The sequence below is a fragment of the Schistocerca piceifrons genome, chromosome 1, assembly GCF_021461385.2.
Source record: "Schistocerca piceifrons isolate TAMUIC-IGC-003096 chromosome 1, iqSchPice1.1, whole genome shotgun sequence".
Taxonomy (NCBI): domain Eukaryota; kingdom Metazoa; phylum Arthropoda; class Insecta; order Orthoptera; family Acrididae; genus Schistocerca; species Schistocerca piceifrons.
This window is the reverse complement of record NC_060138.1, coordinates 15,052,531-15,069,196: the sequence shown is the minus strand read 5'-3', so window position 1 is coordinate 15,069,196 and position 16,666 is coordinate 15,052,531. Positions and strand designations below refer to the sequence as shown.

General features: G+C 42.3%; 1 protein-coding gene across 5 annotated transcripts in view; it reads right to left on the bottom strand.

The window, feature by feature from the left end:
* Nucleotides 1-16,666, bottom strand: part of LOC124712172 (AH receptor-interacting protein) — a 179,463-nt gene that overhangs the window by 52,045 nt on the left and 110,752 nt on the right. For all 5 annotated transcript variants that reach the window (XM_047242478.1, XM_047242493.1, XM_047242470.1 and 2 more), the window contains 2 exons: nt 13,341-13,506; nt 12,702-12,888 (listed from right to left, as the gene is read on the bottom strand). In XM_047242478.1, coding sequence (XP_047098434.1) covers nt 12,702-12,888; nt 13,341-13,506 — 353 coding nt within the window. The remainder of the gene's footprint in view (nt 1-12,701; nt 12,889-13,340; nt 13,507-16,666) is intronic.

Here is a 16,666-nt window from a genome sequence, read left to right as displayed (position 1 = left end):
CACCTACTGCAACCTACATCCTTCTGAATCTGTTAAGTGTATTCATCTCTTGGTCTCCCTCTATGATTTTTACCCTCCACGCTGCCCTCCAATACTAAATTGGTGATCCCTTGATGCCTCAGAACATGTCCTAGCAACGTATTCCTCCTTCTAGTTAAGTTGTGCCACAAACTCCGCTTCTCCCCAATCCCATTCAATACCTTCCCATTAGTTATATGATCTACCCATCTAATCTTCAGCATTCCTCTGTAGCACCACATTTCGAAAGCTTCTATTCTCTTCTTGTCCCAACTAGTTATCGTCCATGTTTCACTTCAATACATGGCTACGCTCCATACAAATACTTTCAGAAACGACTTCCTGACACTTAAATCAATACTCGATGTTCAAATTTCTCTTCTTCAGAAACACTTTCCTTGCCATTGCCAGTCTACATTTTATATCCTCTCTACTTCGACCATCATCAGTTATTTTGCTCCCCAAATGGCAAAACTCCTTTACTACTTTAAGTGTCTCATTTCCTAATCTAATTCCCTCAGCATCACCCGACTTAATTCAACCACATTCCATTATCCTCGTTTTGATTGTGTTGATGTTCATCTTATATCCTCCTTTCAAGGTGCTATCCATTCCGTTCAACTGCTCTTCCAAGTCCTTTGCTATCTCTGACAGAATTACAATGTCATCGGCGAACCTCAAAGTTTTTATTTCTTCTCCATGGATTTTAATACCTACTCCGAAATTTTCTTTTGTTTCCTTCACTGCTTCCTCAATATACAGATTGAATAACATCGGGGAGAGACCACAACCCTGTCTCACTCCCTTCGCAACCACTGCTTCCCTTTCGTGCCCCTTGACTCTTATAACTGCCACCTGGTTTCTGTACAAATTGTAAATAGCCTTTCGCTCCCTGTATTTTATCCCTGCCACCTTCAGAATTTGAAAGAGAGTATTTCACTCAACATTGTCAAAAGCTTTCTCTAAGTCTACAAATGCTAGAAACGTAGGTTTGCCTTTCCTTAATCTAGCTTCTAAGATAAGTCGTAGGGTCAGTATTGCCTCATGTGTTCCAATATTTCTACAGAATCCAAACTGATCTTCCCCGAGATCAGCTTCTACCAGTTTTTCCATTCGACTGTAGAGAATACGCGTTAGTATTTTGCATTCGTGACTTATTAAACTGATTGTTCGGTAATTTTCACATCTGTCAGCACCTGCTTTCTTTGGGGTTGGAATTATTATATTCTTCTTGAAGTCTGAGGGTATTTCACCTGTCTCATACATCTTGCTCACCAGATGGTAGAGCTTTGTCAGGTCTGGCTCTCCCAAGGCCGTCAGTAGTTCCAATGGAATGTTGTCTACTCCCGGTACCTTGTTTCGACTCAGGTCTTTCAGTGCTCTGTCAAACTCTTCACGCAGTATCTTATCTCCCATTTCATCTTCATCTACAACCTATTCCATTTCCATAATATTGTCCTCAAGTACATTGCCCTAGTATAGGCCCTCTATATACTCCCTCCACCTTTCTGCTTTCCCTTCTTTGCTTAGAACTGGGTTTCCATCTGAGCTCTTGATATTCATACAAGTGGTTCTCTTTTCTCCAAAGGTCTCTTTAATTTTCCTGTGGGCAGTATCTATCTTACCCCTAGTGAGATAACCCTCTACATCCTTACATTTGTCCTCTAGCCATCCCTGCTTAGCCATTTTGCACTTCCTGTCGATCTCATTTTTGAGACGTTTGTATTCCTTTTTGCCTGCTTCACTTACTGCATTTTTATATTTTCTCCTTTCATCAATTAAATTCAATATTTCTTCTGTTACCCAAGGATTTCTACTAGCCCTCGTCTTTTTACCTACTTGATCCTCTGCTGCCTTCCTACACCATCCCTCAAAGCTACCCATTCTTCTTCTACCGTATTTCTTTCCCCCATTCCTGTCAATTACTCCCTTATGCTCTCCCTGAAACTCTGTACAACCTCTGGTTCTTTTAGTTTATCCAGGTCCCATCTCCTTAAATTCCCACTTTTTGCAGTTTCTTCAGTTTTAATCTACAGGTCATAACCAATAGATTGTGGTCAGAGTCCACATCTGCCCCTGGAAATGTCTTACAATTTAAAACCTGGTTCCTAAATCTCTGTCTTACCATTATATATAATCTATCTGATACCTTTTAGTATCTCCAGGGTTCTTCCATGTATACAACCTTCTTTCATGATTCTTAAACCAAGTGTTAGTTATGACTATGTCGTGCTCTGTGCAAAATTCTACCAGGCGGCTTCCTCTTTCATTTCTTAGCCCCAATCCATATTCACCTACTGTGTTTCCTTCTCTCCCTTTTCCTACACTCGAATTTCAGTCACCCATGACTATTAAATTTTCGTCTCCCTTCACAATCTGAATAATTTCTTTTATTTCGTCATACATTTCTTCAATTTCTTCGTCATCTGCAGAGCTAGTTGGCATATAAACTTGTACTACTGTAGTAGGTGTGGGCTTCGTATCTATCTTGGCCACAATAATGCGCTCACTATGCTGTTTGTAGTAGCTTACCCGCACTCCTATTTTTTTATTCATTATTAAACCTACTCCTGCATTACCCCTATTTGATTTTGTGTTTATAACCCTGTAGTCACCTGACCAGAAGTCTTGTTCCTCCTGCCACCGAACTTCACTAATTCCCACTATATCTAACTTTAACCTATCCATTTCCCTTTTTAAATTTTCTAACCTACCTGCCCGATTAAGGGATCTGACATTCCACGCTCCGATCCGTAGAACGCCAGTTTTCTTTCTCCTGATAACAACGTCCTCTTGAGTAGTCCCCGCCCGGAGATCCGAATGGGGGACTATTTTACCCAAGAGGACGCCATCATCATGTAATCATACAGTAAAGCTGCATGCCCTCGGGAAAAATTACGGCTGTAGTTTCCCCTTGCTTTCAGCCGTTCGCAGTACCAGCACAGCAAGGCCGTTTTGGTTATTGTTACAAGGCCAGATCAGTCAATCATCCAGACTGTTGCCCTTGCAACTACTGAAAAGGCTGCTGCCCCTCTTCAGGAACCACACGTTTGTCTGGCCTCTCAACAGATACCCCTCCGTTGTGGTTGCACCTACAGTACGGCTATCTGTATCGCTGAGGCATGCAAGCCTCCCCACCAACGGCAAGGTCCATAGTTCAAGGGTAGTAATTGACAGAAAGTCATCAAGTAAAACAGGAGTAACATCTAGCATTTCCCAAGGAAGTGTTACAGAGCCTCTGTTGTTCCTGATCAACATAAACTATTTAGAGGACAATCTGAGCAGCCCTCTTAGATTGTTTGCAGATGATGCTGTCATTTACCAAAATTTAAAGTCATCAGATGATCAAAATGAATTGTAAAATAATTACAACAACTGCGATCAAGACAGCCTACCAACTGACCTGAAGCACCTGGAGATAGCATTATGAAGAAATGGATGCAGCAGCAAGCAGGTAAGGTAAGTGTTTAGGTAGGCTGTATCTAAATAATAGTAGCAACAAACAGAGGAGCACAAATCACTAGCGTACATCCTGTCTGTCAACAATATCATTGAAGAAATTGGCAGAGCATGGAGTGACACAATGTTAAATGTCTGCTTTGCCCCCCTACCCCCTGCTCCTCCCCCTTAAACCTTGAAACTACAACGCTCAATGAAGGATGATTTAGGTCTTCGCAAACCAGCAGTCTGCCAAATCACTTACCAGTGCAGCAAAGCATACATTGGGGAAACTGTATGTGCACTAGAACAGACACGCCATGAAAACAGACACCCACTGAATTACATCGGACAACCAAGTCATCAGGAATGACCACAGCATGTAAACTGGCCTTACAACAACACCATAATACCATAATACTTACACAACATTCCCAATTATGGGATTGCTTGATTAAAGAGGCCATTGAAATTGGAATACAAGAGAATCTGATTAACAACAACAGTGGCCTACAACTGAGTCAGTACAGAGACTACAAAAACGAAAGGGTTCCTTTACAGTAAAGACCACACCCAATAGCAATAGTCTGGATGATCGAGATCAGAGTCCAGCTGGGCACTGCTAGCCCCACCATTGCTACCATTCACCGTCGCAACAGAGCAGACAGGGATAGAAGCGGGGTGGCATAGGGAGATGCAGACAACAGCAGAGCAGCAGTCACCAGATACCATCAGAAGATGGCAACGAACCTGCTTCTCGATACGGAGAAACGACAAACAGGAGGACACTACCACTACTTTCTTTCCTATTCCACTCACAAACTGAGCAAGGGAAAAAATGACTGCCCATATGCCTCCATACAACCCCAAATTTCTCCTTCCTTATCTTTGTGGTTCTTATGTGAAATGTACATTAGCAGCAGTATCCTCTTTCTATAATACAAATGCACACATGCATTAACAGGCTTCTTTATTAATATAGAAAGGAAACTACCTAAGATAGTCCACGTGTTGCGGTACAAGCTCTCGGTAATAGTCCAGGTTAGCCTCACGGCTTGAGAAGTACAAGTCCCACTATGTACACTACTTTGGTTGCTAGGTACTGACTGACTCAGAGCTAGAGGCTGAGCTAACTGTGACTGCGACTCCCAATGGGCTGCGACTGATGACTCGACTCACTGGATGAGTGACTGGGTCCTCTGGTCCACGGTGGCGATCTCAATACTGGCAGTAGAGAGGGCACTGGCATCACGTTTCGTGCGAGTCTCTTCTGATAGGCTCGCTTGCTCTTTGCTCTGTGCTCTGGTGCTTACTATTAATCTTCTCACAGCTTCTTTGCACCAGCTTATGCTGGAACATCCCCCCCCCCCCCTTGGAAATGCCCCACCATTGTCATGTAGTGAGATTGTGAATGAGGGAGGCAGGACGCTGGATGTAGAGATGAGCCAAGAGCCATCACTATGGAGGATGGTATACTCCCAACTGTACCCCACCATCTGCCTTGCGAGGCAACAGGAACATCCCCCAGAAAACTCCTGCTAGGGCACTCGTCCAGGCCTGAGGGCATGTGTTGGGGTGATGACGGTGATGACAAATCCAGGTCCATGGGGTCGGTAAGCGGGAATGGCAGGGGTGTGGGCGCATTGTCCATCTGCTCTCAGTGGGTCACTGCAAAAGCCACGCGGTCCTGTGAGGTCATGTATCTTGGGGGGAGAAAAGCAGCAGAATCATGGAGTAAATGACATGCGCGAACTTGGTTCTGGTGACAGTGTTGCAAACCACTGGGAACTGCAAACAAACACATATAAGAGCATATGTGCTCCTGCTCTTTCCCAGCACCCACAGTTGCCATAAAGCCAGAAAACAACAAGTTCGTGCGGCACAAAGTGATACTTGCACACCCTTGGTGGCACCGGGTGCTGCAGTGGGTGTAGCAAGTCAAGCAGCAGCCAATAGTGTTGGTCATGCAGAAGTTCTGTCGGTGATGGCCTGTCACATGGGTGGGAGTGATAAGAGGCGAAAGAGAGTCACACCATCTGTTCCCATGTGTGGGTAGTGCGAAGCTTGGCCATCTGTTCCTTAAAAGTGCTTATGAAGTGTTTTGTTTCTCCGTTGGACTGCAGGTGAAATGGTTCTCTTGTTAGATGATGAATGCCATTTCACCCACAAAACTGTTCGAAATCATGTGAAGTGAACTGTTGTCCATTTTCTGACAAATACTTCTGGTCAACCTTCTATGCAAAATATGGAGGACAACACTTGAATGGTGCTACATGATGTGGTAGAAGCTATAGGCACCGCAAATGGAAATTTCCTAAAGGCTCTACCACTATGAGCCAATGAGTGTTCCAGAATGGTCCTGCAAAGTCTATGTGCACTCGATGCCGTGGAAACTGAGCCTTAGGCCAAACTGCGAATGTCTGTGGTGAAGCAGATTGGTTTTTCATACATGCGCGACACAGTTATATCATCTGTTCAATGTGGGCATCCATGCACTGCCAAGTACAGTGCCGTCGCACGAGCTGTTTGGTGCAAACAATTCCCCAGTGTCCTTGATGGACCAATCACAACACATCCTTTTCCAATACTTTGGGAATAAGCACATGTGACTGTTCACTGTCATTCTGAACTAGAATCACACCTTGTTGTACCAAAATGTTATGCCAATGATCAAAGTATTGATGCACAACTGAGTTCTGGATACTGTTCAATGAACGAGGCCAAGAAGTGCAAATGTAAGGCAACAAAATCTTGAGGTGTGGGTCTGCTTCCGTTACCTGTGTAATTTTTCTGTAGTGCAATGGGAAAGCTTCCAGTAATTCAGAACCCTGCTCATTTATTTGGCAGCAAGATGCATCTGCTGCATCAAAATCAGAGTCTGGGCCAATTGGAAGGCAGATAGTGCGTCTGCTTTGCATTGGTCTGTACACATTTTCACACTGATACTGCAAAAGCAAGAAAGCCCAGCTTTGTAATTTTTGAGCAGTGCATGTAAGAACCGGCTTTGATGGATGAAACAAGAACTGCGAAGGCTTGTGATCTGGCACTAAGCAGATCTTGCTGTGATGGAATTTTGTCACACCATACACAGTAGCGAGAGCCTCTTTTCCAATTTGACAATAATTCCACTGAGTTTGAATTAACAACGTTGAGGCAAGAGAAATAGGTCTGTCTTGTGCACTGATTCTCTGCGAACGTACAGCGCCGATTCTGTACGAAGAAGCATTGAATTGCAAAACTACTGGTTTGGCAGGGTGAATATGTTCTACACATCTGTCACTAAACAAAACATTTTTGAGTTTCTGAATTGCATCCTGACAGTCTTTAGCCCACACAAATTGCGAGGCAGGAAATGCAATGAAGGTTTGAGTGGCATTCTGTATGAACTGAATGTAGTACGTCATCTTGCCTAGTACCACCTGCACTTCAGACACATTGCGAGGAACAGGCACATCATGGATTGCAAGCAAATGGGATTGAAGGGGGTGCACACCCTGACTGTTTATCACACATACTGTAGTTCAGTTTGAAGAAAAACCCACTTTTTGAGATGACACTTGAGTTCTGCTTCTGAGAACACTCAAAAAAGAGCACGCAAATTGGCAATGCGCTCCTCAGGTGTACAACGTGAGATGACAATATTGTCAAGGTAGTTTGAACAAAATGGCACTTCTGTAGTCAGCTGTTCCAAGTAACATTGAAATCTGGTGGATGCGGAAGCACTGCCAAAGGGCAAACACAAATATTTTAACAGTCCTAAGTGTGTATTTACAACAAACACTTCCTGTGATTCTTCATCCAATGGAATTTGCAAATGGGCATCATGCAAATCTATCTTAGAAAAGTAACATCCTGCACCAAACCTGTCCATGAGTTCCTCAAGGTGAGGCAATGAATAAGTGTCAACTACTGTGTGTGGGTTGACTGTAGACTTGAAGTCAACACAAATGCAAATGCAAATGCGACCAGAAGGCTTAAGCAACAAAGCTTGACTAGCTTGAATGGGAATCTTGCAATTCTTTCAATTTACTGGCTACTTTGTCTCTTAAAGCAATTGGAACAGGATGGGTACGGAAAAACTTAGGCTGTGCATTGTCTTTCAACGTAACATGTGCTACAAAAGTTATTAGCTTTTCCCATTCCCTCTGAAAATAGACCAGGAAATTCTTTAATAAAGCTAGAAACACTGTCTTTTGGATCACAAGCCAATATGGAAAGTACATTGTCTTGGATGCTAGAGCCAAACAAATCAAAGGCATATAAACCGAATATGTTCTCAGTGTCTCTTGTTTTCAACACAGTAAAATTCACCATCCTAGTGTGAGATTTGTAAGTGGCAGGCAAACTACACTGTCCAAGCACTGGAATTTCCAGTCCATTGTAAGCAGTGAGGTGCTTGCTAGATGTAGAAATGCGTGGTGAGGTTAACTGTTTGTACGTGGCGCAATTAAGCAAAGTTTCTGAGGTGCCTGTGTCTTAACTGAAAGTTCACACGATGGCCAGCAATTCGCAATGAGTCCAATAGTTTGTTAGGATGTTGTTGCACAGCCTTAGGGTGAGAAGGAGGCACAATCTTAATTTTACTTGTGTAAAAACCTGTTGTAGGTTTGGAAAACACAATGTTCACTGCATGTGCACGAGCCTGTTTTCTCTGGAAGAGAGCAAAATTGGCATTTTTGTGCCACTGCAAACAAACTGCTTGAACATGGCCTTTTTTTTTTCCAGAAGTATAACATGATTCATTATGTGATGGGCAGTGCTGTCTTTTATGGCAAGCAAAACATCTAGGGAAAGACCACTAAGTTCACAGGCCTGTTTACCTGTCTACATTCCTGCCCATGCAGCTGTGTATACACTCAGTATTGTGGCTGCTTGATGCGGTCACGACAAAGTGGTGACTCAACCCAACAAATCGGGGCCTGGTCAAACTTATCAGCTGCTATAGCACCCGAACCATGTTGTCATTGTTGTTGTTGTGGTCTTCAGTCCTGAGACTGGTTTGATGGAGCTCTCCATGCTACTCTATCCTGTGCGAGCTTCGTCATCTCCCAGTAATTACTGCAACCAACATCTTTCTGAATCTGCTTAGTGTAATCATCTATTGGTCTCCCTCTATGATTTTTACCTTCCACACTGCCCTCCAATGCTAAATTTGTCATCCCTTGATGCCTCAGAACATGTCCTAGCAACCGGTCCCTTCTTCTTGTCAAGTTGTACCACAAACTCCTCTTCTCCCCAGTTGCATTCAATACCTCCTCATTAGTTATGTGATCTACCCATCTAATCTTCAGCATTCTTCCGTAGCACCACATTTCGAAAGCTTCTATTCTCCTCTTGTCCAAACTATTTATCGTCCATGTTTCACTTCCATACATGGCTACACTCCATACAAATACTTTCAGAAATGACTTCCTGACACTTAAATCTATACTGGATGTTAACAAATTTCTCTTCTTCAGAATCGACCTCCTTGCCATTGCCAGTCTACATTTTATGTCCTCTCTACTTAGACCATCATGTGTTATTTTGCTCCCCAAATAGCAAAACTCCTTTACTACTTTAAGTGCCTCATTTCCTAATCCAATTCCCTCAGCATCACCCGACTTAATTCGACTACATTCCATTATCCTCGTTTTGCTTTTGTTGATGTTCATCTTATATCCTCCTTTCAAGACACTGTCCATTCCATTCAACTGCTCTTCCAAGTCCTTTGCTGTCTCTGACAGAATTACAATGTCATCGGCGAACCTCAAAGTTTTTATTTCTTCTCCATGGATTTTAATACCTACTCCGAAATTTTCTTTTGTTTCCTTTACTGCTTGCTCAATATACAGATTGAACAACATTGGGGAGAGGCTACAACCCTGTCTTACTCCCTTCCCAACCACTGCTTCCCTTTCATGTCCCTCGACTCTTATAACTGCCATCTGGTTTCTGTACAAATTGTAAATAGCCTTTCGCTCCCTGTATTTTACCCCTGCCACCTTTAGAATTTGAAAGAGAGTATTCCAGTCAACATTGTCAAAAGCTTTCTCTAAGTCTACAAATGCTAGAAACGTAGGTTTACCTTTCCTTAATCTTTCTTCTAAGATAAGTCGTAAGGTCAGTATTGCCTCACGTGTTCCAGTGTTTCTACGGAATCCAAACTGATCTTCCCCGAGGTTGGCTTCTACTAGTATTTCCATTCATCTGTAAAGAATTCGTGTTAGTATTTCACAGCTGTGACTTATTAAACTGATAGTTCGGTAATTTTCACATCTGTCAACACCTGCTTTCTTTGGGATTGGAATTATTATATTCTTCTTGAAGTCTGAGGGTATTTCGCCTGTTTCATACAACTTGCTCACCAGATGGTAGAGTTTTGTCAGGACTGGCTCTCCCAAGGCCGTCAGTAGTTCCAATGGAATGTTGTCTACTCCGGGGGTCTTGTTTCGACTCAGGTCTTTCAGTGCTCTGTCAAACTCTTCACGCAGTATCGTATCTCGCATTTCATCTTCATCTACAGCCTCTTCCATTTCCATAATATTGTCCTCAAGCACATCACCCTTGTATAGACCCTCTATATACTCCTTCCACCTTTCTGCTTTCCCTTCTTTGCTTAGAACTGGGTTTCCATCTGAGCTCTTGATATTCATACAAGTCGTTCTCTTATCTCCAAAGGTCTCTTTAATTTTCCTGTAGGCAGTATCTATCTTACCCCTAGTGAGATAAGCCTCTACATCCTTACATTTGTCCTCTAGCCATCCCTGCTTAGCCATTTTGCACTTCCTGTCGATCTCATTTTTGAGACGTTTGTATTCCTTTTTGCCTGCTTCACTTACTGCATTTTTATATTTTCTCCTTTCATCAATTAAATTCAATATTTCTTCTGTTACCCAAGGATTTCTACTAGCCCTCGTCTTTTTACCTACTTGATCCTCTGCTGCCTTCCTACACCATCCCTCAAAGCTACCCATTCTTCTTCTACCGTATGTCTTTCCCCCATTCCTGTCAATTGCTCCCTTATGCTCTCCCTGAAACTCTGTACAACCTCTGGTTCTTTTAGTTTATCCAGGTCCCATCTCCTTAAATTCCCACTTTTTGCAGTTTCTTCAGTTTTAATCTACAGGTCATAACCAATAGCTTGTGGTCAGAGTCCACATCTGCCCCTGGAAATGTCTTACAATTTAAAACCTGGTTCCTAAATCTCTGTCTTACAATTATATAATCTATCTGATACCTTTTAGTATCTCCAGGGTTCTTCCATGTATACAACCTTCTTTCATGATTCTTAAACCAAGTATTAGCTATGATTATGTTGTGCTCTGTGCAAAATTCTACCAGGCGGCTTCCTCTTTCATTTCTTAGCGCCAATCCATATTCACCAACTATGTTTCCTTCTCTCCCTATTCCAGTCACCCATGACTATTAAATTTTCGTCTCCCTTCACTATCTGAATAATTTCTTTTATTTCATCATACATTTCTTCAATTTCTTCGTCATCTGCAGAGCTAGTTGGCATATAAACTTGTACTACTGTAGTAGGTGTGGGCTTCGTATCTATCTTGGCCACAATAATGCGTTCACTATGCTGTTTGTAGTAGCTTACACGCATTCCTATTTTCCTATTCATTATTAAACCTACTCCTGCATTACCCCTATTTGATTTTGTGTTTATAACCCTGTAGTCACCTGACCAGAAGTCTTGATCCTCCTGCCACTGAACTTCACTAATTCCCACTATATCTAACTTCAACCTATCCATTTCCCTTTTTAAATTTTCTAACCTACCTGCCCGATTAAGGGATCTGACATTCCACGCTCCGATCCGTAGAACGCCAGTTTTCTTTCTCCTGATAACGACATCCTCCTGAGTAGTCCCCGCCCGGAGATCCGAATGGGGGACTATTTTACCTCCGGAATATTTTACCCAAGAGGACGCCATCATCATGTAAACATACAGTAAAGCTGCATGCCCTCGGGAAAAATTACGGCTGTAGTTTCCCCTTGCTTTCAGCCGTTCGCAGTACCAGCACAGCAAGGCCGTTTTGGTTATTGTTACAAGGCCAGATCAGTCAATCATCCAGACTGTTGCCCTTGCAACTACTGAAAAGGCTGCTGCCCCTCTTCAGGAACCACACGTTTGTTGGCCTCTCAACAGATACCCCTCCGTTGTGTTTGCACCTACGGTACGGCTATTTGTATCGCTGAGGCGCGCATGCCTCCCCACCAACGGCAAGGTCCATGGTTCATGGGACAGATGGTGCTGATGAATGAAAGCTCCTCTGATCGCCTGCCGAGTGTTCCTCAAATGTTGCGGGCTGCACAATTGATGTAGCGTATTGTAATCAGCAGAACGGTTCAGTATTCATGTTGGGAACAGGCTACAATGGTGTTTGCATATGGCGAAGCTGATGGAAACCATTGAGAAGCACGATGGCTATAACAAAACAAATTCCATCGCAGATACCAACCACATCATTCAACAGTTCAAGTCCCTTTTTTTTTGGAGTTTGTGTAATCATGAGTCCTTTCAGACAGGCACCCAACCAATATGGTCATGAACCCATGAGAAGTGATGTCTTGCTGTTAGCAAAGGCACTTGCATCAGTCATTTGCTGCCATAGCCCATTCAAACCAAATTTCACCGCATTGTCCTAATGGATATGTTAGTTGATTGATGCCCCACATTGATTTAAGTGGTTCTTACATGCATTGTTGCTCGTCTCTTAGCACTGACAACTCTAAGCAAACGCCGGTGCTCTCAGCCATTAAGTGAAGGCCTTCTGCCACCGTGTTGTCTGTGGTGAGAGGTACTGCCTGAAATCTGGTGTTCTTGACGCATTCTTGACACTGTGGATCTCAGAATACTGAATTCCCTAATGATTTCTGAAACAGAATGCCCCACGAGTCTAGCTCTACCTACCATTCTGTGTTCAAGGTCTGTTAATTCCCGTCGTGCAGTCATAATCACATCGGAAACCTTTTCACGTGAGTCTCCTGAGTATAGATGACAGTTCTGCCAACGCACTGCCCTTTTTATACCTTCATATGTGATACTACTGCTATCCGAATACAGTACAAGCATATTTTTATCCTATGACTTTTGTCACCTCTGTACACACAAATCAATAAGCGACAGGATAAATCATAAGTATCTCACTTTTCTTATAAATTATGCATGAGGAATAGAATACATATAAAAGACGTAAACAATAATAATAGTGTAGAAAATAGCAAGACATACTTATGAAAGATATATTTACTTTAGCATTAACTGCTCCAGCAGGCCAAGGGCCTCAGCATAAAGGCCTGCTGCTTCATCAAAATTCTTCTCCTTGTATAACTGATTTCCTCTCTCACGTAACTTCGGAACAGCAGAAAGTTTCTCATCTGCATTCATTTGCCAAGATTCTTTCTTGTACTCTTCTGGGCCTTCAACTTTAAGTAGCTCTGAAATAAAAACAGCCCTTTTGTTAGCCAACTATATTATATTGCCAAAAATTGATTATTTTTGTTGTTGCACATTTTCTCTGTCTGACAAATATCGTCCACAATAGCAAATAGTGAATTTGAATGAATGATTTGACTATGGGATAATTCCATCTGTTATAATCTCCCTTCCTTCCCAAAGCTTGAAGTTTTTTTTTTATTTATTTATTTTTTATCCGTTCTGTTGTTGGTAATATCAAGTCTAGTACATTTGGTTAACAGAAGCTGCACAACTAAGTAAGTAATCAAGTACCAACTCTTGACTATTGTAGATTAAAGCTTAATTTATAAATAAAAATTATGTAGCATCCAAATTACTGGCAATTAGCAGTTTTTATGAGAGAGAGAAAACCTGCGGCACCACTATCAGAAATAGCTCAACAACTATTCACTCATTCTCAGTGTACTTATACCTATAATGAACTCCAGGTCACAGGGCTCCTTGATGAGCTGGTTCAGGTCTTCATAGCCTGTCCCCTCATTTTGCAGTGTAACAGCACAGCAGTGGTGGGACCTCTCCTTATGTGGTTTCAGAGATTCCCGCAGAGTTTTAGACACAAATGGATAGGCAGGAAGCAGCTGTAAAGCAAAATGTCAAGCATTTCATTACTTTTAAATACTCGCACAGTTCTATACTGTACTACTGTTTCTCTCACAACAGATGTGTGTATGTATCACAAATAAATAAATAAATAAAAATGTAATTACGAGGTGTGTTTTTTAAGTAAGATCCATTTTGTTGTTGACACTAGTAGTTTGCATGCATACCACAACGAGCATGTGCGTCGTGTAACAGCATGCCTCGGGAACAACTGTGCTCAGTTTCAGCTCTGTAGCTAACCTGTACAGTTCTGTTCTGTGCTTTCAAAATGTTTAAGACTATCAACTCTCCCGCCGCATGTGAGATTCGCTCAGTGATGCAGTTTTTGTCAGCAAGGAACCTGTCTGCTGCAGAAATTCATCGACAGATTTGCAAAGTGTACAGTGATACTGTTATGAGTGAAAGCAAAGTGCAGAAGTCGGTACGAGAATTCAAAGATGGCCATGACAACGTCCATGATGAGGACCGCTCCGGTCACCCTTCTTTGATTACAGATGATTTGGCGGCTTCCGCTAAAGTGAGGATTCGTGAGAACAGGCGCTTCACAATAACAGGTCTCTCAAATGAATTTCCTGATGTGTCGAGATCAATGCTTTACAACATTGTTTCTGAACACCTAAAGTTTAGGAAACTGTGCTCCAGTTGGGTCCTGAAATCCTAACACAGGATAACAAAAAGCAAAAATTTGAGTGTGCGATGAAGTTCTTGACTCATTATCACGAAGAAGGTGATGGCTTCTTGAGTCAGATCGTAACTGGAGATGAAACATGTGTTTTGCATATCACGCCCAAATCAAAGCAACAGAGCATGGAATGAAGATACACACACGCACCTGTAAAGGCCAAACAGACTCTGTCCCAGCACAACATCATGGCGTCCGTGTTTTAGGGCAGGCATGGTGTTTCGTTGGTCGACTTCATGCAATGAGGAGCCACTATGAATGCAGAAGCATACTGCCAAACCCTGAGAAAGCTATGCAGAGCGATTCAAAACAAAAGACGCGGCGTGCTGACAAAGGGAACCGTCCTTCTTCCATGACAATGTCAGACCTCACACTGCAGGTCAGACCTGCGATTTATTGGACAGTTTTGGCTGGGAAGTTTTAGATGACCCACCCTGCAGTCCTGATCTTGTGCCAAGTGATTACCATCTGTCAAACAACACCTCAGTGGCAACTGTTACAATGATGATGATGACGTGGAAACGGCAGTGAACTCTTGGTTATTGGAGCAGGCAGCAAGTTTTAATGAAGAGGGTATTTTAAAATTGGTTGAGAGGTGTGGTACGTGTTTCAACAAACTTCGCAACTATGTCGAAAAATAGAGTGAAGTATGTACTTTCTGAAAATAAATTTACTTTTTGAAATAACCTTTCATTGTGTACTTATGTTCAAACGGACCTTACTTAAAAAAACACACTGTGAAACAAAAACAAAATAACAATGAAATTAAAGGCAATCCATTGTGAAGTACGCATCTCTGCACATCTGTGAAATCGAAATCTGTTGCTCAGTAACGTATAATAGTGTGTAACTGCACCCCTCACATCGTAACACGCTTGCTGCCACTGAACAGTCAAGACACTGCTGCTCGAGCCTGTCCGTGTGTCTGACGGCAGAAGCCCCTCCTTAGGTCATACAGTGTGCAAACATTGTTCCAGCAAGTCTCAGGTGGTCCCAATGATGCTCAATTGGTTTCATTTCAGCACATACCATAGGCCGTTCCTTTCAGACAGTTCCAGTCTCTAAATTTTCAACTTCTTTTTATAATGTAATATAATATAAAAAAATCTTCAATCCAGCTATTCAGTAGGCTCTCACGAGTATATCAAGAAAATGAACTAATAGGACTTGTTATAGTCGACAATAATCAACTGCACTGACTGAAAGAGAAAGCAAACGCAAGGTACAGTGCTAAGCAGAGATGGGCATTATTTGAAAATATTTCTACCTTGATAACTATTTGAGTAATTAGATCATTCTAACACAATTATTTTTAGATAATATAATCTAATCTCTCTCCCTCTCTCTCGCTCTCTCTGGGACCTTTTTGTAACGACAGACGCCACAACCAAGGACTAGTTGTGTTTTTGCTCACTGCCAGGTCTCCACAGAAGTCCTGCAAGTGCCTATGAACATCCGTGATTCTGGCTTGCTGCCAAAAGAAACTCAATGACGACTCTCTGCTCACAATGCACCTCCATTACAGGCACTATTTTGAAGGCTAGGTGTAGTGCCGCGATTCATCAGAACTTTGTGAAATTGAAAGGGTAGAAGTAGGTATATTCCACAATGTCCCACAACAAATTCTGATTTTCTTAATCGAAATCGTCTGAGGAAAAAGTGTTTCATTACTTACTGAATGCCCACCATACATTCGTGTAAAATGAGGAAAAGGCAACCCCTTAGCCCAAGAGGACTAGTGCACAGCATTTAAAAAAAAAAAAAAAAAAAAAAAAAAAAAAAAAAAAAAAAAAAAAAAAAAAAAACACACACACACACACACACACACACACACACACACACACACACACACACACACACACAGAGAGAGAGAGAGAGAGAGAGAGAGAGAGAGAGAGAGAGAGAGAGAGTGTGTGTGTGTATGGCGAGGGGATGGGGACAGAGTGGTTGAAGAAGGCAGTACACAATCTGGACAGGTAAGGAGTGGTGTGGCTAAAGACAGAAGGTAAGATGAGGCAGCAGGAAACCAGTTAGCGAAGGTTTAGACCAATGGGACTGCAAGGGCACAAGATAGGCTGAAGACAATTCCCTCGTGCCTAGTTAACAGAACCATATACTGGAAGGGAGTATACAAATGGCCCGTGTAGTGAAGCAGCAGTTGAAGTTGTAAGTGTTGCAGTGCGTAGCATATACAGCAACTGGATGGTCTAGTTTATAGCTTGCCGCAATTTGACAGTTGCCATTCGTGCAATTGGACAATTGGTTACTGCTCATGTGCACACAGAATGCTGTACACTAACTGCAACACAGCTGTTATATAACACAACTGTTTTCACACCTGGCTCTTCCATATATTCGGTATGTGAAGTCTGTGACTTGACTGTGGTAAGAACGTGTTGGTGAATGTATGGGACAGATATTGTAACTGGGTTGACCACAATTTTTATTTACAGATT